The sequence below is a fragment of the Eubalaena glacialis genome, chromosome 9 (genome assembly GCF_028564815.1).
Source record: "Eubalaena glacialis isolate mEubGla1 chromosome 9, mEubGla1.1.hap2.+ XY, whole genome shotgun sequence".
Lineage (NCBI taxonomy): Eukaryota > Metazoa > Chordata > Mammalia > Artiodactyla > Balaenidae > Eubalaena > Eubalaena glacialis.
Window position 1 is genome coordinate 68,070,967 of NC_083724.1, and position 25,231 is coordinate 68,096,197.

The 25,231-nt window shown below is 41.7% G+C and overlaps 1 protein-coding gene across 1 annotated transcript in view; it reads left to right on the forward strand.

Moving 5' to 3' along the window:
* Positions 1–15,327: 15,327 nt before the first annotated feature.
* The window catches only part of SH3GL2 (SH3 domain containing GRB2 like 2, endophilin A1), a 204,220-nt gene continuing 194,316 nt past the window's right edge, over positions 15,328–25,231 (forward strand). Inside the window, exon 1 of the mRNA XM_061199083.1 lies at positions 15,328–15,487. Coding sequence (XP_061055066.1) covers positions 15,443–15,487 — 45 coding nt within the window. The 5' untranslated portion in view covers positions 15,328–15,442. The remainder of the gene's footprint in view (positions 15,488–25,231) is intronic.

Sequence of the window (25,231 nt, forward strand, 5' to 3'; positions counted from 1 at the left end):
ATATTTTTAATTAAAAAAGCTTTTGAAATAAAGGAGATGATTACTAAAATAAAGGGTTTTACTCACCAGAAACATATAATAAAGCTAAATTGTATGCGGCTAAGAATACAGCCTCAAAGTAAGTAAAGCAAAATTTGACAGAAATGTAAGAAGAAATAGACACAGTCACATTCATGGTAGGAAATTTTCACACAACATTTGTAGTTATTGATAAATATATAGACAAAAATCAATAAGGACATAAAGGATTTAACAACATAATTAGCAACCACCTATAGACATACATAGTGTATTGTACTCAGCAATGGCAGAGTGTACGTTATTTCAAAAAATGCACAGCATATTTACAAAATTTGACTGTATGCTGGGATCTGAAGCAAATCTCAACAATTTTCAAAAGATTCAAATTAAACAGCATATCTTCTAAGTCGACCATGGAATTAAGTTAGAAATCAATTATAAACAGATTTTTATAAAATTGCCATATATTTGGAAATTAATCAATATACTTCTAAATAACTCATGGGTCATGGAAGAAATCATAGTAGAAATTAGAAAATATTTTGAACAGAATAATTAAATTATTACATATTAGAATCTGTGGTATACAGCTAAAACTATGCTTAAAGGAAATTTGTAGCTTTAAATGCAATGGGGATATCTGAAAACCAATGAGCTAACCATTTTTCTCAAGAAGCTAGAAAAGAATATCAAATTAAAGTAAAAGGAAGGAAAGAATAAAAATAAGAACAGAAATTAATGAAATAGAAAGCAAATGTAAAATACAGAAAATCAATAAGCCAAAAATTGCTTCTTTGTAGAAACTAATACAACTGATAACTGCCTGCTGAGACAGATTAAGAAAGTGAAGTAAAAAATAATCAATTTCAGGAGTGAAAAAGGAAACATCATTATAATCATAACTTACAGACATTAAATATATGAGAATATAATGAACAACTTTATGCAAATATATTTTAAAATTAAGGTAAAATTTACAAATTCCATGGAAAAGAGAATAAATTTGATATAAGAAATAGAATAGTTCTGCAGATATTGAAAATGTTAAATTTGTTATTTAAAACCTCCCATAAGGAAATCTTTGGACCTTGATGGCCTTAGTAGTGAATTCTACAATCATTTAAGAAGGGAATACCATCAATATCACATAACACTCTTTTAGAGAATAGGACAAAAGAGAACACACCCAACATGATTTATGAGACCAGCATAACCTTGATACCCAAACCTGACAAGGACACTATGAGAAAGGAAAATTACAGGCCAGTCTCCTTCTTGAACAAAGGCAAATGGACTAATGAAATATAGAAACATTACCTGTGATATACATAGCTGATAAAGGGATTGATATGTAGAATATATTGAGATTGCTTACAAATCAATAAGAAAAAGACAATCCATTACGGGCAATAGATTTAAATGGGTATTTATTTCACAAAAGAGAGTATTCAAATGACCAATAAAAATATGAGAAGATGCTTGCAACTTCACTAATAATCAGGGAAATGCAAATTAAAATCATGAGATACCACTACATATCTACCAGAATGGCTAGTCAAAAAAACTGACATTACCAAGTTGTAGCGAGAATGCGGAACAAAGGAAGCTGTCAAACACTGCTAGGGAAAGTGTAAGTTGGTGCAATCATTTCCTTTGACATTGTGTAATAAAATTGAGCATACACTGTCCTGTGCCTGAGAAATTCTATCCTGGGTAAATCCCCAACAGGTATGCTTGCGTATGTGTGGCAAGAGTATCACATACAAGAATGTTCTCAGCAGCATTATTCCTAATAGTCCAAAACTGAAAGCAGCCCAACTGTTCAGTAGGAGAAAACAAAAATTAATTACTGCAGGAGAATCCTCTATAACAGGGGCCAGGGAACTTGGGCTGGTAAAAGAACAAGTCTGAAAGTGGTTCATCCTCTGGTGTAGGCAGGTTTGGGTGGGGAGAAACTGCATCAGTATGGAAAGGATAGATTAATTTACATCAGCAACTGTCTGCTCTTCATGAAAGCCTATCTTTAAGAAGTGCCATCTGGACTTCCCTGGTGACGCAGTGGTTAAGAATCCGCCTGCCAATGCAGGGGACACGGGTTCGAGCCCTGGTCCGGGAAGATCCCACATGCCACGGAGCAACCAATCCCGTGCGCCATAACTACTGAGCCCACGTGTCACAACTACTGAAGCCTCCGTGCCTAGAGCCTGTGCTCCGCAACAAGTGAAGCCACCGCAATGAAAAGCCCACGCACCGCAGTGAAGAGTAGCCCCCGCTCACCGCAACTAGAGAAAGCCCGCACACAGCAACGAAGACCCAACACAGCCAAAAATAAATAAATAAATTAAGAAAGAAAAAAGATAAAAGAAGTTCCATCTACTGAAAAACCCCCTAAAGGCACGGTATCCTCTCCATTTGACCTACCTCAAATTCTAGTCTTCATTGTGCGGGACCACCAGAAATCTTTATTCTTGTACGCAGTTTAGCTCCTGAAAGAATTTCCTTTTCCAAGTTGCACTTAGTGCCCTTCTCTCTCCAGGTCAGGCCTATGACCTGGACGTAGGAGAAGCAGACATTGTCCTGGTACAGGAAAAACAGAGCTGGTGGGAGAAGAGTCCTTAAAGACACACAGGGCTAGGTTAGAATTCCTGCTCCACCTCTTACCAAATTGTAAGCATGAGCAAATCCTCACTCATAAAATGGGGAAAAGAATCCATACAACATACAGTTAAATGAGAATTAATGAGGTAATGTCTATAAAATGTCACGCACAGAAAGATGCTCAAATGGTAGCTATTAGTATTTTTTGTTGACAGTTCTACTAGCTTTCATTTTAAAATATGTGGTTTGACTTTGACTCAGACCTTGTCCTCCCTCCCCACTGGCTACATTAAGAAGCCCAAGAATGAGTGAGTTAAGTTGTTCAAACCAAGCGCTACTGGACCAGAGAAGATGGGCTTATCCCCACCTGAGCTGGTCAGGGAAGGCATTTGTGTGTCATCTGAATGCAGGCTGATTTCCATGGACAGCAGCCGGAGGGGGAAGGGAGGAAAGAGGCAAAGGGAATGAGATAAGCCTTGGGACTCTCTTCTGAAAGCTGCAGTGTGAATGTTCATAGCCTTCCTGTACCTTGCTAGCTGGAGGGGAATTTCTGCTTTTTTTCCCCATCCTCTTTAAAAGGACTTCTGTCTGTGCCAGCTAGTTCCTAGATGTCTGTGTTGTAGAATCAGGCAATGTGCACAGTAACACAAACCGGACTCTGGGAAAGACAGAAGAATAGGGGCAGACAGAAAATAACAGTGAAAGGAGACAGCAGGCTGGGTGTTGAGGAAAGTTTTATTTGGAGTTGAGAATTGGAGAAAGGAAGGAATTTTGGGGAAGCAACTGATGGTGATTTCAGAGAACATTGTTAAGTGGCAGAGGTAATCAGATAACCACACATGGCAAATCCAAGATTTGGAACCAGTTGTGCATCCTTCACCACCATCCATTTTAGAACTAAATTTCATCATCCCCAAATGAAACCCCACTCTTTCTAGCCAGCAGCCCCAATCCCTCTATCCTCCCCAGCCCAAGGTAACCACTAATCTACTGTCTCTATAGATTTGCCTATTTTAGATATTTTATGAGTGGAGTTATACAATATGTAGTCCTTTGTGACTGGCATATTTCATTGAGCATAGTACTTTCAAGGCTTATCCATATTGTGGCATCTATCAGCACTTCATATCTTTGTTGCCAAATAATATTACACTGTTTGTCTATATCACATTTTATTTATTCATTCATCAGTTGGTAGACATTTGTTTTCACCTTGGATTGTTTTCACTTCAGCTATTTTAAATACTGGTGTGAACATTCATGTACAAGTTAGTGTGGGCATATGTTTCCATTTCTCTTGGGTATGTAAATAGGAATGGGAATGCTAGGTCATATGGTAACTGTATGTTTAACCATTTTAGGAACTGCCAGACTTTTCCAAAGTGGCTGCATGAGTTTATATTCCTACCAGCAATGTATGAGGCTTTCAATTTCTCCACATCCTTACCATCACTCATTATTATCTATTTTTTAAAAAATTATAGCCATCCTACTGGGAGGGAGGTGTTATTTCATTAAGGTTTTCTCTGATGGCTAATTGCCTGAATCTCTACTCAATTAAGGTACTTAAGGTACTTTTTTGATATAAAATTACTGAATTTGGAGTACAATTTTTTTTTTAAAGGAATTCCTTTATTTTTATTATTTATTTATTTATTCATTTATTTTTGGCTGTGTTGGGTCTTCGTTTCTGTGCAAGGGCTTTCTCTAGTTGCGGCAAGCGGGGGCCACTCTTCATCGCGGTGCACGGGCCTCTCACTATCGCGGCCTCTCTCGTTGCGGAGCACAAGCTCCAGAAGCGCAGGCTCAGTAGTTGTGGCTCACGGGCCTAGTTGCTCCGCGGCATGTGGGATCTTCCCAGACCAGGGCTCGAACCCGTGTCCCCTGCATTGGCAGGCAGACTCCCAACCACCATGCCACCAGGGAAGCCCCTGGAGTACAATTTTTAAGTTGATATGTAGTGCCAAACTGCTTTTCATTAATTGTATCAATTTTACTCTGCCTGGAAGTATATAGGACACTTATTTCATAATATCTTCATCAAAATAAATATTATACTTAAAATCTTTGCCAATTTAGTAAAGTTGGAATGATTTATTTTAACCCTATTCCTAGTGATATTGGGTTTTTCCATACACATAATAATTATATATATAAATTCAGTCAGCTCATATTCTTTGTACATTTTCCTCTTGAGTCTTAGTTTTTATTTTGAAAATTGTTCTTAAAATCGCTAAAATTCATCTTGAATAGTTTATGCTAGATAAGAAACGTTTGAGTAAATTATAAATATAAAATATTTTGAGAAATATTAATATTTTAGGGTCCTTGCAATAATTAACCAGAATAACCATTCTGAAGTTTTAAAAGGGATTTAGAAAATTTTAAAAGTCTATATTTGGTTATTTACATAATGCAAAATTAGACAAATGGAAACTAAATGAGAGAGACTGCTTTGATTAGATGAGACATTAAAAACCAAATAGAAACATCAAAACCAAATAGAAACCTCAATTAAATAGAGTCAGAAGACCAGAAGGGGGCGCTCTCACACCCTGCTACAATAGCAGAGCCCAATAGGAAGAAGGCTCTTCTTCCTTCCTGACAACTCAGCCAATGAAAAGCCATGAACCCTTTGTTTACTGTAGTCCTTCCAACTTCCTTTTCCCCTTTAGAAAAGAGTTCTCTCCATTTCCGCTGGATACTTGAATGTCTCTACCATGGTTGCAGACTCCAGATTGCAATTCTCTGCTGATCCCAAATAAACCCATTTTTTTTTTGCTGGAGAAATAACTGGCAGTCTATTTGTTTTAGGTCAACAGACATATCAATGCTTCTCCTTGAATCTAATTGAAAATTTGATGATAGTGTATATTCAGTGAAATGAAGGAAGTTAGAAGAGGTAATTATTTAGAGGTTGATCCATTCATTTAGCTTCTTAGGCACTTTAATTGCATTCATGGAAATAGTTGAAACTTTTTTTTTATATTTTCCAGTGTAGATCTCTCAGTGTGTACTTGTGTTTAAAAGAATCACATAATAAAATTTAGGTCTGAGTGCTCTATCATTTTTTTAACTAGCAAAATTCTTAAACAGAAGTTGCTGAAGTGTAAGGTGCACTAACAGGATTTCCAGGAGGCAGAGTGTGAAGGGTGAGCTGGTGAATACTGAATCACCAGCTCCATCTCTCCCCCTGATTGTTTAATGCTTAAAGGTCAGAATTGCTCATAAGATAAATGGGTTACAAACATCTCCAGTTTTTCTTTAGGAAGATCTGTGAGCCCAAAAGGGCTATCCAAAACTACAGAGTAGTTCTGAATTTACAGTCTTCTGAATTTAAGTTCTGTTTTTCGAGACCAGATGAGTATCTCCTACTACTCAGAGTTGGTTTTTTTACATGGCTAGAGCCAGAGACACATACTAATGTGGGATGGATGATGAACCCTATGTTCTTTTCATTAAACTATGTCTTTAAATAGTTGGTTATCAATCCAAGAAATATGAGGAAACTATTTATTATGTTTAAATGTACCAGATATGGAATGGGGAAGAAGCGTCCCAGAAAATATCCTAAGTTAGCATATCTAAACATCATTGGTTTGGGGATACACACTGTGTGAAGGGAGTAATTTATCCCTCTGTGACTTTTGCTCTGCCAGGGGCATTAAATAAGGAAATCTGCCATGTCCCTGTGTTCCTGGTGTCAGGGAGGTGACTTAATGCTGAGGAATGTGAAGTGTTCTCAACGGGAGTCCTGAGTCGGGGCCCTGTTATGGGTTCAGCTGTGTCCCCCAAAGATCTGTGGAAGTCCTCACCCCCCCTACCTCAGAATGTGACTTTATTTGGAAATAGGTTCATTGCAGATATAATTAGCTAAATTAAGATGAGGTCATAGTGGAATAGAATGGGCCCTTCGTCCAATATGACAGGTGTCTTTATAAGAGTAAAACCTTTATAAGAGTAAAACTGAGACACAAGTACACACAGACTGTAGACCACCAGGGGAAGACAGAGGTGAGGATTGGAGTGATGCATCTAGAAACCAAGGAACCCCAGAGATTCCTGGCCATCAGGAGAAGCTGGGCAAGATGCATGGAACAGAGTCTCCGCCACAGCCCTCAGAAGGAACCAGCCCTAGTGACACCTTGAATTTAGATTTCTACCTTACAGAACTGAGAGAATGAATTGCGGTTGTTTCAAGTCACCCAGTTTATGGTAATTTGTTACAGCAGCCCTAGCAAACTTACACAGGCTTCAAATTGCTAGTTCAACTGCTTAATAAGTGTGTATCAATTTCTTGTAGAATAGAAATAAGAATACCTGCCCATCGTGAAGACCCAATGGGCTTCTATAAGGGGAAGGTTTTATGTTTGGCTACCTGAGCCTCTGGCCTTAGGCAACTTCCTAAGACTTCTACCCTCTTCTCTCAGCACTACCAATGCAGTTTGGAGACCAGTAGCTCTTAAACTTGGGTTTGCATCAGAATCACCTGGAGGGCTTGTTAAATCACAGATTGCATGGCTCCACCCCAGAGTTGTTCATCCAGCAGGTCAGCGGTGGGGCTTGATAATTTGTTAATCTAACAAGGTCCCAGGTGATGCTGCCACTGCTGGTCTGGGGAGCACATTTCAAGTACTATGGGATTAGATGCTTGGGGAAGATTTATGGGGGAAAAGTAACAAAGTCAGCCTTAGAGGGAGTCCTGAAAGGGTGGGGGCTTGGCATCATGTGCAGATAGACCTTAAATCATATTATCCTGAATGGGCTCTCAACAATCCTGTCCTTCCCCCATGCTGTAGCAAATGAGTCTTGTAGTATTTTATGGGTTACAGGTTCTTGTCCCATCTTCATTCTGAATTTGGATTTTTTTTTTTTTTCTTGTACGTCTGGGTTTGGGCTTGAATGTCTACCTATTGTTCCATCTTGAGCTTCCCTGAGCGATGAGATTTGAGATCTGATGGAAAGTTAACTTCAGGATCTATGTCTCACCTGCCCCAGGAAGCCTTTTCACCATGACTCTGCCCTTTCTTGGGCTCATAACACAGTTTTCATATTACCTGTTAGGTGCTTAATCTTACATTCACCAGTGGATCAGTTTTCATATGGTGGTCACCCAGTGAGCTTCTTGTTCATTGGTGGGGCCCCATATCACGTTTAGCTAGGCTTAGGAAACTAGGCCATCCTTGTTCCTCAGAAACACTTTAAATTTCTTCTGTCTTACTAAATTTCCCAGAACTTCTCTACCCATTCGCTCATTCATTCATTCATGAAATGCCCTATGGAGCACCTCCTTTATTCCTTATGGAAATGTGTAGAATAATGGGGGAAAGGAGGAGACAGATATCAAAAAATCACATGAATACATGCAAAATTACAGCTGTGCCAGGTACATCAAGGACAACAGTACTTAGTTCTAATATTGGTGAGATTTGGCCCTGCTGGGGAGGTCGGGGAAGCCTTTGAATTGATATCTGAAGGACACGCTGGGAATTAGCCAGTTGTAAAGCAGAAGACAACTATTCCAGGCAGGGAGAAGGGTGCCTGCAAAGGCCTGGTCAGGGGAGGGAGTGCACAGGGACTGATCTTTGAGCGTGGAGAGGAAGGGCCTCAAGGGACATGAGCCATGCTGGATGCCCAAAGCTGGAGAAGTGGGGGACAGGCCAGATGGTGTAAGGCCCCTGATGCCATGTGTTCACAGTCTGAGCAGGTATGGGCCGTTGGGCATCTCCCTTGACTCCATCGATTACTCTCCTGCCTCATTGTTCCTGGCTTCATCCCTCCACACGTCTTAGCACTATTCCGTCTCAGGGAAGAGGCAGTCCTCGACCTTTACCAGCTGACCTCTCCATTTGGCCTTTCTTCCCTTTCCTCCTGCAGCCTCCAGTGACTGGGCTCAGGGAGCCTTTATTCCTCCACTGTGACTCTCATCTGCCATTTAAACTGGCTCCTTTCCTTTATTAGTTAACTGGTCCAGATCACCCCAGCGTAAGGGAAAAAAAGGCTTCCCTCTCTGTTATATGTGTCATTGGTCTTATGCTTGCAGGCTGAAATGGGCTTTCCTTCCTCCCGTCCTACACCTTTAAAATTAAGGACATCTTAAGAATTGCTGTCAAAAGTTCTCCCCATTCAATTCAACTCTATTCACAGGAAGCTAAAAACTTTTCACGACCTTTGTTCTAAGGAACTCCCTACTTGGCAAATTTCCTGTGACTGGACCTTTAGAGAAAACTGGTATTCTTGAGAGGGTGATGTATTCATGTTAACTTAAATGTTTGAAAGGCTGTTTTAAAATATTGCTTTATATTTGATTCTTTGTCACTGAAGAAAGCTTTATATGTGTGGGCCAGAGAAAATACAAGCTGTGCACATTAAATAAAATCATCAATAATTTTTTAAAGGACAAAAAATTAGTTCCCCCAAATAAAAGATAAATCACTTATGTATAAATTGTCTATTAAAAACATAAAGTAGGGACTTCCCTGGTGGCGCAGTGGTTAAAAATCTGCCTGCCAATGCAGGGGACACGGGTTCGAGCCCTGGCCCGGGAAGATCCCACATGCCGCGGAGCAACTAAGCCCGTGCGCCACAACTACTGAGCCTGCACTCTAGAGCCTGTGAGCCACAACTACTGAGCCCACGTGTCACAACTACTGAAGCCGCGTGCCTAGAGCCCGTGCTCCGCAACAAGAGAAGCCACCGCAATGAGAAGCCCGCGCACTGCACGCAATGAAGAGTAGCCCCCACTCGCCACAACTAGAGAAAGCCCACGAGCAGCAACGGAGACCCAACGCAACCAAAACTAAATAAATAAATAAATTTATTAAAAACATTTAAAAATAAAAACATAAAGTAGAATATATTATTTTTTTAGTATATAAAGCTGATGTTGATAGAAAGAATATTGGTAGGTTGTACTCTGAGTTCTTAGTATTGTTGACAGGTTTTTGCTGAACTAAAATATCTCTTTTTTCTCACCTGGACTTTTCTATAATCGAGAGAATGCAGCCTTGAGATGACAGGGTGGAATGCATACTGTACTAAGGAATAACTTTTCTCTGCATGGCTAACTGGCTACTAAAGTAGCAATAGAACTTGGCCTCTTTAACACCATACTTTATCGGGCTGACTAGCCAGAGCTTATGTTCAGGGTTAACAACATGCCTTCAGAATCTCTAATGATAATATCCATGCAGGAATAGAATAAATAAGCCAATGGTAATAATGCCCTAACAATTTACACTTAATTAAGGTTGCTCTCATTCCAGGAGTGGGCACTGCTGTCTCTGAGTCCAGTTGCTTAGCATTTAGTTACCAGCATTCAGCTGCCAATTCCCAGGGGCTTGAGAGATTCAGACCCTGGCAGCCTGACACATACTAATCAACTAAACAAAAGATCTGATTTGTAAATCAGAATGTCAATGTCTTAGAGGGAGAATTGCCACTTGCTAAAGGACTATATTTCTTGTTACTCAATCTGTCCACCCTTGTCTGAGAAGGAAGCTAATGCAGTGCTTAGCAGGGGACCATAGTTGTGTAAATTGCCATATTTGCATTGCTAGATCCGAACTAGAAAAGGAACAGAGATCAGAAAATTATTGCAGGGGTTGGATGGGAGAGGGGATATATCATTTGGAATTTGTTGATTGCAAATAACAGAAAGCAATATTGGTTGACTGAATAAAGGGGAATTTATGGGAGGGTCATTGAGGATTCTCAAAATTACAGGAACCTGGAGATTCAGGCTTGGATACAGCAAGGGAGCAGCAATTAAGACCACTGAACAGTCTGTCTGCTCAGCTGGAGAGAAGCAAGCTAGTTCCCGTCTTTCTGGACCTCTGCTGGATTTAGCTTTAAAAATTTCATCAAGCTTTTAAAATTGCAATTAGACCATATCTAGTGTTTATATTATCTACTAAGAGTTGTAAAAGTAAAGACCCTACACTCAAAGAGTTAAGAATCCAATACTACATATCAATACGTAAAACACGTTAGACCAAGTTCATGGCAGAGATGCCAAATCAGGGCTTTGTGGTTTGACAAATGAAGCAAGAATATGGGGTTAGAAGGATGGGGAGAGACTTCAAAAGAAAGACACTGGAGATGGGCACTGGAGATGGCATGATTTTGCTAGGGAAGTTGGGAGCATTTCAAACTGAGATGTAAGTAACAAATACAGACCCAGATGTAAGAGCCTAATGTGAATCACATACTTGGTTAAGTTCCCTCCTCCTCCTCCTGTGACTGGGTTTACAGGGTTTACTAAATGAAGAGAAAGGTTTTGCAGGGAGAGGCCCCTGTGCTTTGGAGGGAGGAGGGCTGTGTGGGAGAGAAGGAAAGGTTGGAGGGGAGAGCAAGACCCACACATTTTACCTCCAGCAGACAAAAGTGTGCTTCTTTCAGTGTATCTGATGGAGGGTGGGTGGTAGGTGACAAACCTGGAAGCAAGGAAATGAAGGTGGTCTTTCCTTGATTTCCCCTCTCTAGGAAAGGGCTCATTAGCCTTGTTGATACTGGGTGGGGGTCCAATGCTAGTGGCAGCATCCAAAGGTACAAATTCTTATGTTAAGTGCCATCTACCCCAGAACAACCATCTGGGTCCTGCACAATCCATGCTTTAATACAAGGCTATTGGGTGAAGGCTGTTGAACATCAGACCCAATGTGGTAAGAATACAGCATCAGTGACAGTGATAAACAGTTCAATCATTCATTCATTCATTCCAATCTATATTTATTAACACTGACTGGAGTCTCTGCCCAAAATTGAGGCTAGAGGCTGAAGTAGAAAAAAGTAACGATAAGTCACTTCCTTTCCCTACTTCTGTGTTCTCTTCTGTCAAACAAGAAGCTGGAGTTTAATGCCTTTGCTTTGCTATGTCTCCTGTGCTTCATGAGCGTACACATAAAGGCAGGAGCAGTTTGCCCTGGCGTGGGCCAGAGGAATGGCGTCAGGGGCTGAAGGGCAAAGGATAAGAGGCGCTGCTTGTCCTCTGCCTCCTTGGCATGAGGTACCCTCTGAAAGGTGCTAGGGATGTACCAGCTCTGTGCAAACTAGAGGTCTGGTATTTGCCAGAAGCTTTGGCATAATGCAAGGAGAAATAGTGCATGAATGATGTGATGGAATTATTGCTGACCATGAACTTCCTGCCCAATTAGTGAGATGAGGTTGTGTGGGGTTTCATCTAATTGGAACTTTCCTCAGCAGATCTACGTTTATTTACCATTTTACATGATCTCAGGAGATGAGAGGGCAGCATGTTGAATTACAATAACCTTTCATTAAACAAAGTTCTTCCTCACTGACCTTTGATTCCCCTTTCCTGCATTGTGCTTCTGTGTTTCTCCATAGAACCTCTGTCACAGCTTCTTTGCAACCAAAGTGGTTACTTGGGTTTGAATTTTTTTCAGTGTCTGGTGCATTTGTCCCTCTATATTCAAGTCACAATAAATGTCTGTAAGAAGAATTTTCTGAATTGCTAGACTGGAAACTCGTTGGGGTTCAACGTCTAGTCTATGTGCGTCTTGGTATTTCACCTTACCATCCATCCCCCAAACCTCCTACCGATGCCTGCTAGAAGGAACTCAACAAATCTCTTTCAAAACATCTTAATCTATAGGTATAAATTGTGGCTTCCATAGAAATACTGGGTTTATATGAAATCCAGAGGCTATCTGGGAGAGTTAACCATGGTTTCAAAAAGATTTAAAGTCCTTTCTCCCAAGGTAGTTCCTTTGAAGGATGAGCATTCTAAGTTGGTGGATGAAGAATGAGGGAAAGAGACTTGTTTTTGTTACATTTAGGGTTCAGTTAAGTATTCAAAGTTCTGAGGAGACTTTTCAGGGCCCCCTTTCACACCATTCACATTTAGAGGCCAGAGCTCATGCATCCCCACGTCCTTTCACTTTGGAGGTTAATTGCTCTATCTCTTAGCAGCTTCAACCAAGGCCCATCCTTCTCTGAACATGTTCCATTGCTTAGATCAGGAACCAGCTAGGAAAAATTAACTACATAATACTTGTATTATACAAATCATGGGAAACATTATAAAAATTGGGAGACTAGAGAAAAAACTTCATTCCTAATATCTTTACTCCAGTCCAGGGGTTTTCAAAGTCTGGTCCTGAGACCAGAACATTAGTATCACCTGGGAACTTGCTAGAAATGCACATTCTCGGGCCCCACCCAGTCCTAGTGAATCAGAAACTGGCATGTGGTCCAGCAATTTGTGCTTTAACAAGTCCTTCGGGGGATTCTGATGCACACTAAAGTTTGAGAATGGCTGTTCGGGCAAAACTATTATTAGCATTTTATGGCAGTCTTTTCATGAGTGCGTGAGTGTGTGTGTGTGTGTGTGTGTGTGTGTATGCAGGCTTTACCAAACTGTTAGAGTACAAAAGCAGCCATTGTAACACTAACCCGAAATCTAATCTCTCCAGCCTAGAGCCCCACCTAGCCCTGCAGTGAGTCCAAACTCCTTCAGAGTTTTCTAATATCAAGAATCTGGGAATCATCACGGTGGACCTTATAGATATGAGTATATGTGCCCTAGGCAAACCACTCCATGGGACCTCAGTAACTTCACTTTACTGGTTTGTTCCTGGGCTCGGATGGATAAGTAGCCCTACTTATCTATCGGCAGGACTTTCATCTTTCCCTGTCTGATGTCCCTATGAAACACAGATTGTCCCTTGCCCTGACATTCCTTTGGAATTTCCTATGGATCCCCAGAGCTAATTGTTCACTGTCTGTGGCTGGTAAGGAAAACACAGGGTAAGAGTTCAGGGTATGGTCACTGCATGGCGCCACCCTTCCCTCTGACCCTCAGGCCTAGGGGCTTAGTCTGCGCACTGCTTCAGTGAGGCTGCAAAAAAGAGAACACACCTCCCCAAACTTCAGTGAGGCTTTTGTAAGAAAAAAACAGGCCACTTCATGGACATCTAATGACAAAAAATAAAATACACGTGGGCCATGGCAGGAAATGGAAAATCTCCCCTCATCTTCTGAGAAATGGAAAAGCATTTTCTCTCTTGTGCATTAGTCAGGAGAGACTAGTTTGGCTACAGTAACAACCCCAGACTCAGTGAATTAAAAGTACTCAGATTTATTTCTCACAAATGCTAAATGTCTTTCAACATTAACTGGGGACTTTACCCTGCTTCATCCTCACCCTGGATTCTGTTTGACAGACCACAGCGACCTCAAATACTGTTGGAGAGGGGAAAGGGCTTTGTAGCATCTCATTCCAACAGTTAAATTCTCTGCCAAGAGGTGACAGTCACTTACCTTCCTAACCCACTAGTTAAAACTTGTCACAGTGCTCCACTTAACCACAAGGGGTTTGGCAGGTGCAACTCTACCATGTATGTGGAAGGTACCTGAACATCAGTCATGACTAGCACGTTGGAGATTTGCTCCTTTTGTCTGCTTCCCTTTGCAGCCTCAGTCAGGAGTCCATGGGCTCTTGTTGTTCTGTGATCCACCACTATCTGCTTGATTCTGCCGTTATGAGTTTCAACTCACATTATCAAGAACTGTGATGGGTATATCAGCGGGTGGACAGGATTCCCTTGTACCCGCTGTTCACCCCGCGCCCAAGCAGCCTGGCTGGCAGGGTGGGAGTGGGGTCTGTGATTCCTCCCAGACAGCAGGGTTTGTAGAGGTGATGCAAGGCATTCCTAGTACTCCCACTCTGCCATGCTGTTTCCTTCCGCATTCTTGGCAATGTCTCTCATCTTGGCTTCTGTCACTCTGGCTTCTTCTCCTTATAACTTTTGGTCCCCACATGGGGACCAAAAGTTCTTCTCTATGTGCTTCTCAGCCCTAGAAAAACAAGTGACTAATTACCAGAATACAGAAGCCGTCTAGTGCTGCGCTATTAACAATTCATCTAGTTACAGCAGTTTCGCTTTAGCTCAGCCATATGTACTTCATTGCATATGTAGTATTTGTACAATTTTGCGTCATGCTTTTTTACATTACATAATGCTTATTTTAGGTTGAAAATCCTAAATCCACTGTCATAAGTGAATGCCAAGTTCATGTTTGGGCTTTTTCATAACTGTAAACAGAGGATTAAATGCTATTTACCTGACCAGCTTTAAAGTTAAAAATTTTTTTTCATCTTCTTTTTAAGTCATTAAATTGTGTCACATCGAATCCCCCCCCCCCCCAAAACCCAGCATTGGTGGCTTTCCCTAACGTTATGTAGGCTTAAGGGATAGTGAAACCAGGACAGAGAACTGTTTCTGTGCCCAAGCGAGCACGGAGCAATAACTTATTCATTACCCGAGAGAGAATGCCACTCCTCCTTTCCAGGCTGCAAACAGGCCAGGCTCAAAGGGCAGGCGGGCTGGCTTAGGCAGCGCCTCTGCGGCTACCTGGAAGCCGAGCAAGTCACCTGAGTCGTGCCGGTGCCTGGGCTGCCAACCTGCAGCCACCGGGCCACAGTCCGTGGGGGCACGAGGACACTCCCGGGGCGGGAGGACCCCCTTGGTCCTCTAAGCAGGCAGCCGGCCCGCGGGTGCGGCGGCGCCAGGTGCCGCTGCCCAGGTAGCGCGTGCCCCGGCACCTGCCGCTCCAACCCCGCGCCCGGGGCGGGGCTTCCCGCGTCCCCTTTAAGAGTGCGCATCGCTCGCCCCTGACGTCAGGGTGTCTCTCCGCACGAGCCCGCGTCCCGCGCCTCTCCGCGCCCCCGCGCCCACTGCCCCGGCGGCTGCACGACGAGCGGCGGCCCGGCCTGCGCGCCGCACCGCTCGGTCCTCCCGCCCGGCTCCGCCGCCGCCCGCTTTCCGCACCGCAGCAGTCCCGCGGGTCCTCCTGCGCCATGTCGGTGGCCGGGCTCAAGAAGCAGTTCCACAAAGCCACTCAGGTAAGGCGCGTGACAGGTGCGCCGCGGGGCGGTCCCGGGAGGAGGCGCTGAGGGCGCGCTGGACGCCGGCAGCGGGCAGGGAGCGTGGGGACGCCGGCCAGCACCGAGCCGGGCCCGGCCGCGCCTCCCATTGCTCGCCCAGCCCGCCGCGGCGGCGGCCCGGGCATCCCGGGGCTGGGAGCCCGCCTTCCGTCCCGCACCCCCGGCTCAGGGCGGCGCTGCGGGCATCCACGGGTCCCAGGCGTCCAGCCTAGTCGCTCCGAGTGTCGCCCCCGCGTCGCCTAGCGCGGGCGCGACAAGGAGGGGGCCCCGGTGCAGCGCCGCCTCGGCGCGCAGGTGCCCGGGCGGCGCTGCGGGAGATTATGTAAAGTAGCCTTTTCCCTGGTGACCTTGCGGTGTCGGTGCGCCCGGCTGTCCCGGGATGTGCTGGCATGAGAGGTGGCCCGCTCTGGGGGTGGCTGCGGAGGTGCCCGCGGTCTGCGCTCTTCCCCTGTGGTCTCCGAATTCCGCCTTCCAAGGCGTCCGCAGGCTCCCTAGGAATGGGAGGATGGGGCTTCCTTCTGGGAAGCTCATGCGTTAACTTTTCCTTGGAGAACTCGGTCATGAAACTCCTTTGAGGCCAAGGCTCGACCGGCAGTCTGCATGCCTTTAAAAATTTCCCATGGGTTTTGCAGCGTTAATATTACCAAATCATCATGTATTTCAAAGTATTATTTTTAGTGAGCCTTTTACATCTTGGATGTGCCCATCTTTATGGGGTTAATAAGCTGTGATTATAATAAAACTTCTTTAATTCAGATTCTAATAATTTAAATCTCGCTGGGCTGGGTTGAAGAATTTTACATAGGGAAAAATAAGTGAATACTTATAATGTGATCTATTTCTTATATAATGAGTATGGTTAATTTTTTTTTTTTTTACCCTTCTGAAACAGTTCTAGTTTAAAATAAGAGGTCTTAAGCTAAGGACTTTGTTGATTTCTTTAACTATTTCACCTAATTTAGCCTTAAATATTTTTTTCATAGATTTGCTCATAATTAATACCGAGCTTTCTCATAATTTCTCAGAAGTAGTGAGGTTTTTCCCAGGCTACCACAATAACAGTCCTATTATAAACCACCTCCAGAGAAGGTGAGGTTTATCTTTTACAGAATTTTGGTTAAGTTAGGGTGAGAGATGCAGCATGAGGTTCATCCCGTGTGCCCACGTGCCATCTCTATCACCACAGACCTGCCTTTATAGAATCGGTTACATTTGTCAACTTGGGAAATGGAGAAAAACTAAGACTATTTCAGTAAAAATACCCATTAATGTATTTTGGCTTTTCACCTTGGATCTTACTGAGACTTCTCTGCCAGAAGAAATATTTGTAAGTATAAGTGCATTGTTGGTGTAATTTGGAAGGCCTCTAATAACTTTATATTTCACATTCCTTCAGGTTTACAGAAGCAGCATATGTGCTATCCAGAAATTGTCAGGCAGGATTTCTTTGATGTCACTAACCTTTTTTATTTCTGGTACTTGTCACATCTATAATGCATCACCACACCCCCAGCACCAAATTGACTAACACCACATCCTTTTTCCACTTTGATTCTGAAGACTTCCTTTGCAAACCTTGGTGTCCTACAAGGCAATTGGGAACCTTGGCTTTGGAGTGGGAAAGGCTAAGGATTGACCCATTTCTGCTGTCTATGACCTTGAGCAAGTTATTTAACTTTTGAATCTCTCCTTTCTAGAATGAGCATAATAACCATTTCTTAAAATTGGTGTAAAGATAAAGGAGTTTGTAGAACACACATTTAAAAGTGTTCAATAAATGGTATTAACATTAAAAATAATTTTTTTAGTATAAAATACTGTCCTTTATATTAGTAATAATGAGACATGAGGAAATTATAGAAGCTGGAATTTCTAGCTTTGCTACCTTAACAAAAAATTAATCAAACCACTCCATTTTAGCTAAATTGTGAAGTTACATGCAACTTTGAAGTTCAGAATAAAAACTTGAATTGTGGTATGAAAGAACTTCTTAGAGCCTTGGAGGAAGTCTGCTTGTGATGAGATGAGATTAGTATTTATCACACTGAATCCAGATGCAGAATCACTGTGTCATTTTCATTTTTTTACTGAAAAGCCTTTCATTTTAAAGGTGAAGTGATGCGCAGTCCCTTATCCATAACTTAATGTAGCACAATCTTAGCCCAAGGCAAATGTTATTCTCCCTGTGCATGTGTGGGCATTTTCAAGGGCGTGTAAAGCCAGCGCTAATGTTTGCATGTGACAAAGATATTAGGGGAAATAGCCATGTCCTACTTTTTAAGCCATTTCCCCCCATACAGTTCCATGAACTTGATCTTATCTACAGAGGAAACTTTAGACCTAGAATTACTCCTTTTTGAGAATGGATATGCTAGATTAGATACACTATGTTTATAAGTGAAAGGCCCTGCTTCAGGAACATTTCTCTTGTCTCTGTGAAACTGAGTGTTTTGCTTATGTTTGTGAGGGATGATATTTGTATTAATAAAGCAGTTTATTTTCAGTGTTTACCCACTGATTGGAAATCCCTGAATTAGATGTGTCACCACTGTTCTCTTGGTTTGGAAGTGATTATTTCTGCCTTGTTGCTGACAATTATTTTCAACATCTCTGCTCTTTGGAGGTTAAAAAATGCCTTTGCCAAATAAATTTTGTTAAAGGGGAAAATCCTTTAAGCTTGAGAACATGTTAAAATAGCAAAAATTGATCTTTTTTACTTGAATATAATTTATTACTTAATTGCTCATAAAGATATAATTTATCATGCAATTAGAATAAATAAGATACAGTTTTTTAAACTGTAAAATAGGGCAAGTGAGCATGCATTATTCTGCTTTAGTGAGTTTCATGTATATTGAGATTTCATTTTAGCAAGAGTAATGCCTTTTTTTTTCATTTGTTGGTTTAAACCAGCAACAGATTAGGTAAAAATAGCTCTCCGGTTCCAGTTAACATGCTGTTCTTACAAAATCTATACTTTTTAAAAAAAACTTTATCAAGCATTTAATATGGACACACCTTGCTGTATAATAGTGAAAGGTTCTTCAGAGTATAATTTGTTAGGTCCCTGTATTAGTTTGGTAGAGTTGCAACAAAGTATCACAAACTGAGTGCCTTAAACAACATGAATTTATTGTCTCACACTTCTGGAGACAAGGTGTTGGTAGGGCTATGCTTCCGCTGAAGGTACTAGGCAAGGATCTGTTCCAGGCCTCTTTCGTAGCTTCTCGTGGTTTGTTGGCAATCTTTGGCCTTTCTTGGTTTGTAGACACATCACCCCGATATCTGCCTTCATGTTCACATGGTGTTTTCCCTGTCTGTCTGTGTCCAAATTTCCCCCTTTTGTATAGACACCAGGACAATAGGGCGGATTGGGGGCCCAGCGTACTTGATGAGTATGGCCTCATCTTAAGTAATTATATCTGTGTGACCCTATTTCTAAATAAGGTCACATTCTGAGGTACTGGAGGATAGGACTTTGGCATATGAATTTGGAGTGGGGGCTAATCAGCCTATAACAATCCTTATTTTCCTAAAAGCAATCACCACAGTGTTCTTCTAAACATTGTGTTCGATTCAATGTAAAGGGACAACTCAGTCTGTAAATAATAACTTTTTATTGCATAAAATGAGAAATGCTTTCTTCTTTTCAATGAGTTTGGTTAGGCTATATACCTATTATAGACTATACCTTCTGATTTTTTTAAAGGACAAAACATATTTGGTTAGCCTGTGTTAATTATGATATAGTCTGGTATGTAATTATTGTCACACTCAGATTCTTCAACTGGAAACATTTAATTACATTGGTATTTTATGCTTTTCTGTTTTAACTAATTTCTTCATGCTTTCATCACATTTAAAATGCTGTGTTTTATATAGATGTTTTGCTCTGCAGAATGTTACATAAATCTGTTTATGCATTTGTTGATTCGGTGAGACTTAAAACTGGTTAAGGTATTTAATTAAATATATAATTAGTTATGACTTTATCTGAGTGAGGTTCTCAGTTCCTTAATTGCCTGCTCTAAGCAGTAAAATCTCTGCTGCCTTCGCAATCTTGAGTATGACTTATCTCTATCCCTGCACCCTCTGTCAGGTTCTTAGCCTGGGGTCCATAATAGACTGCAGAGGGCCTATTTATTTGCTAAAATTATGCCACATTTTATATGTTCATTTTTCTGTGGGAGAGTGTCCTTAGCCTATCACCAGATTTTTAAAGGAATTCCTAATCCCTACCTCTCTTCCCCACAAAGTAAAAATACATTATAAGAAATTGATCATGTCATCAGGAGAGAATGAGGTGGTTCTTATAATAGTGATCACTCCCTCCATTCTTTTACTGGGCTTTAGAATGTCTGCTCAAAATGCAGCCTTCTCTGAATGAATTTTAGGGGCAATCAAATATTAAAAAACAAAAAGTTTCTAGAGGTGTCAGAATTGAATGGGATGTTTGTGATAATAACTTCCTGATACACTTGGCAAATGGACCTGTGGGGTGTTTAAGCTGAAAGTGGTGACTGAGAATAATTTCCCTTGAGACTGAGATTCTTCTTGATTGAAGTTTTTGTTGTGGACACGGTTATATTTTTGCAAGGCCTCTCCACTCACAGTGATTCTCTAATGCTTTAAATTGGGTTTATATGAATTTTGGTTTCAGTCTACTTGGAAAATTTAAAGTACCTCCCAAATTAATTAGAAATACGCTTGAAAATGGCAAGGCTTTGGTTGGGGAAAATGGTGACTGTTTTGAGAAGAAATGTCATTGTGGAAGGAGGGCTTATTAACATTGGGATGCTTAAGCTGGCAGAGCAGATTCCATTCTGCTGAGCCTGGCTGCATAAGGGCGTCAGGAGCCCTGGGCTTTCTTTAGAGTGGGTGGTTTGAGGAAGTGAGCAAGAAGGGTAAGACCACAGGTGAGTGAATAATGAGAATTGTGTGAGTTGAAGAACAGCTCCAGGGTTTACAGTGGTGGGGCTTGCCTAGGGATGAGAAGTCCTTCAGAAGTTAGGGCCAGATGGGCCAGATGGGCAAGATTCTGGGGGTTAGGAAATTAAAGGATTCCCTTGGCTTTCCTATTTCCCCCTTTCTGTTCTTTTAATCCTTTGTACCCTTGTTTGTGTTCTTTCATGTGATGACCAGTCGGGTGTGGCCACAGTGGGGAACACAGAGGTTTAGGAAAACAAAGTTTATTATACTCACAGGCCCTAGAGAGACAGAGTCACTGCACACTGAGAGAGGTCACAGGGGAGGACGGCCAAGAAAGTGGGCTCAACCAAGCAGGTGGGGAGCCAAGAGAGAGGGCGGAGACCCATGGACAAGCACCTTTATGGACGGTCAGGGTGGAGTACGCAAGAAAAGGGATGAGGGAATTTCCTTGGTGCATGAGAACGTTACTAGGTCACGGTCAGGGGCAGGCAGAAAAAAAAACCTTGTGGTGTGGCTCACCTTATCACACGGGTGCACTTAGTCACCTGGGTGGGGTGCTCACAGCTTGAGTGTGTGGGGATGTTGAGGGAGCAGGAAACAAAATATGAAGTTTTAAAGACTTTACAGTACAGCCTTTCTCTCTCTCTCGCTCTTTTTTTTGGTTTAGATTTTCTTTATTTCCCTGACCAATTTGGAGCCAAAATGTTTGAGTGATTTATATGGTCTATAATGGATAATAAAGACTGAGGAGAGAGCTGTGGATAGCTGTACCTATTAAAATGTCATGTTGTGAGACCCTGTCAAGTATTCTTGCAGACTATCAACAAAGTATTTTCAAATGATATTGAAACTTCAGCTGAGTCTGATGCTTCGGGAAATTACTATTTATGAAGATTTTACATTTAGTACAACTTCTAAATTCAGAATATGATGTTCTCCTTGCTTTGCTCTAACCTTTCTCCTCTAGCCCTGGGTCAAATCATATATGGTATATGACTGTGGAGAAGCTATCTGTCATTCTCTAGAACCACTCAGCTCCTAGGAGGTTTGCTCAGATTCTTTTCTAGCCTCTTCTGACTTGTGATATCTGAAAGAAACAGAAGTATCTTTCTTATAATTCAAACTGAATTTACAAATAGATCCTAATTGGAGCAGCTTAAGCAATATCTCAATATCAACGTACAGTTCTTGTTAGGCACATACGGATAGTTTGCCTTTGCTTTTTAGTGTACAGGAAAGATCATCCACAGTGAACACTCCCACTTGGGAAGAGAAAGAATGAGAATCATGGCATTTATGGTCCGTAACAGTGATGCCATCTGCTGAGTAAGGTGAAGTCCCCCGCCCCTACAGTAGAGGAAGTTCCTTGGTTTTACCCTGTTTCTGCAATCTGGGAAGAACTCTTTTGTTCTTTCTTTTATTTGGCTACGTCTAAAGAGAGTGACAAAGAGTGTGGCCTCTGGGAGCTGCAGAGCTTCTTTAGGTGGCTTCCTGTTTATTTAAATTTGGGGGTCACTTTACAGTCACAGGCTTTTAACTACTCATGGCTCATGGCTGATTTGACCAATAACATTTCTTCAAAAACTTAGAGGACTTCTGATATGTTTTATTCTTGTCGTTCCACTTGCCATTTACCACAGTGGACTCTTTTTGTTCCCCACTAGATCCGTTTGACCTTTTTTAGATCTCATTTTCAACCAGTACACTTGGTTTTGTTAATCTGAACTTTGCACGAAGTCCTAATGCTTTGGTTTAGCCAAGGGGTCTTAAGGGATCTTTGTTGCTCAGACTTCTTTTCATTCTTATTTCCTGTTATTTGCTTCAGGGATCCAGGATGACTAGGGTTCCGCCATCTTTAACACGTGATTTTCAAGATTGCCAAAGGGAAAGAGTGTGTTGGATCAAGCATGGGAGATTTTCATGGGCCAGACCTGGAAGAGGAATGTGGTCGGCAGGACATTAAGACCTTCAGTGACCCTCCCTCTTGTGTGGTCCCCTCCCCTTTGAGTGTGGGTCAGCCTGTCACTATGAAAAGATGTCCCTCCTGAGATTATTACTTTATATGGCAAAAGGGAGATTATACGGTTGGGATTAATCTAATCACATGAGGCCTTTAAAAGAAGAGCATTTTTTTCTGGCTGGTAGCAGAAGGGGAGGTCAGAGAGGACTGGACATGCTCTTGCTGTTCAAAGATGAAGGGGCCATGTGACAAGGAGTGTACTTAACCTCTAGGAGCAGAGAGCAGCTCTTGGATGGCAGCCTGCAAGGAAACAGGGACCTTCTAAGGTCCACAGCTTTTAAGAACTGGATTTTGCCAACGATGTGAATGGAAGAGACTTCTTCCCCAGAGTCAGCAGATAGGAGCCCAGTCTAGGTGACACGCTGTGGCCTCGTGAGACTCTGAGCAGAGACCCAGGCAAGCTGGCTCAGGCTTATGACCTGTAGAACTCTGAGCAAAATAAATGGCTATTGTTTTAAGCTGCTAAGTTTGTGGTAATGCAACAACAGAAAACTAATAGAGGGAACAATCAGTTATGTTTAGGTTCAGTTCGCTGGAACTTGTAACCTGGCCAAGCCATGGAATACCTAAATGCAAGGGAAGAAGGGAGGAGGCTGGGAACTGTGGTCTATCAAGTGTACCCAGAATGTAGAAGTGGGTGTTGGTAAAAATCTAGACGCCTTTGCGATGCCTTGTGTCTATAACACATTCATTTGTATGGGTGCTTATGTGTGTATATGTATACACACACATATACATACAACGTAAACACACGTAAAATTTAAGTCTCATTTGCTGTCAATCTTATTACATAGGGTTCAATGTTACATATGCCTCTTTTAATACATGTTATATTTTGCAGTTTTTTCCCCATGGTTAGTTTTTTTGGTATTTTTCTCTGGTGAAACACAAGTTTCTTTTTGTAGTCCCTGATCAGTGTTAAACAGTGAAGCTGTAAATTACTTTCTGAGCCTCCTCTTAGCTTGGTAGGCTGCTTGTGCAGTGACAGCTTCATTAACCTTGGAATGGAGAGACTGTAGAACATTGAAGAGTTTTTTGAATTGTTAGTTTCCAACAAGGCATCAGGGATCCTTACCAGTGAGAGCGGAGTGGTTGACTGTTCATCCCGCATCTGTTTCTGTGCTTGTGGAAGGCTGATGCCACCACAGGTACAGTGAAATGCCCTTATCTTGTATGGGCACGTTAGACAGCTACATGGTAATTTGAAGTTGTTCATAAAGTAGTTGTTGAGGGTTCCAGACAACTGTGGCACACGTTGTGTTGTTTGTCAGTGATGTGTTAGCTTCATGTTCTTTGACATGATTCCTGGATCCAAAGCCCTGAGTGGTTTTCTAGGTGTAGCTGGTGGACAGTGCCAGACCTCTTTTGGAGAGGATGAGGTCTTGCACCCTGAGATGTCCTGTGAGGGCTTGGTGTCATTTGACAGCTTGGCCAGGAAGAGACTAGTCAGACAATGTTCCGTGTCTGAGTGAAGTAACCTAAAGGTGATGTATCCTGTAGGAATTGATTACAGAATGAGTACAGCTTTCACCCTTGTCATTCCCTGCATTTACCGCTCACTGAAGTGACCCTGGAGTGCTTCTTTATGTTGCATGAATGTTGGCCATGTTTATAGTATTCATTAAACTGCTTAAGTGGCTACTTCTGGGCAATAGGGACCTGCAAACCCAAACCCTTGGCCGTGGTTGTCCTCCATCATGTTTGTAGACTGAGTGAAGTGCTTTCTGGAGATGTTCTCTTCATTACTGTTACCAAGATTTTACTCATGCAAGTTAATATCTTGTTATCCAGAGATTCTATTCTGCTTCTTAACACTCAGCTTTTCAGTTGAGTGCTGTCTCCTATTCCACTTTCTAATTAAGTTTAACAAACAAAATTGTTTTTCATTAAGCTCTTTTCTGTCCATCTCATCCACTACTCTCTGTGTGACTTTGGTCCCTTTGAAGCTCACAAATCCAAAATCTTTAGATTTTCCACTTTTTTTGCCCATTACCTTTACCTTAAACCCAATCCAGAATTTCCAAAGAGATACTTATAATGCTCATCATCCATGTCTTCTCTAAATTTTTTTGATGTAGGCATGGAAAACTCCTTTTTCTTAGCTCCAACAGAAGCTTGGAAAGCTTATCATTGTTTACAAAATTTAAATTGTTCAGCAAGTATTTTGTGATCATTAAGATGATCATTTACAAGCTCTTTCAGCTACTTTCTGTGTCTCAAGATATGCACATTTAAATCATTTTGATCCATTTTCACCATAAACCCCCTTATGTGAAAGGATGTGTCCTAAACAGAAAGTTTATCATAAAATCTCTATATCAATGCATTTGTCTAAATTTGATTACTGTTACTCTGCTTTTATGAGGCAGTGAGTTATGCTGATATCATGTGATATGTATTGGCTTGCCCTTTATAACATTTAAATTATTGCTGTCTTATGTCACTGTGTCTGCTGGTTGCTGCCGTGAATGATTCAAGTGAATTTCTATAGGCTCTTTTGATTTCTGTAGGCTCTTTCCATATGATTATGATGGAGTAATTTGACTGTTTCCCATATTTGGCATTCAGCTTTATCTTCATGACTTTTTGACATCTGCATTCATCTTTAATTTACTGACTTTAACAATGAATCGTTATCCTTTGATAAATGGAAAAACCACTATCACTTATCATAAATAGAGGTATAGGAAATTATCATACAAAAAAGAGAGTTAAGTCTTACATACTCTTGCTTGAGTAAATCTGTGAGCTTG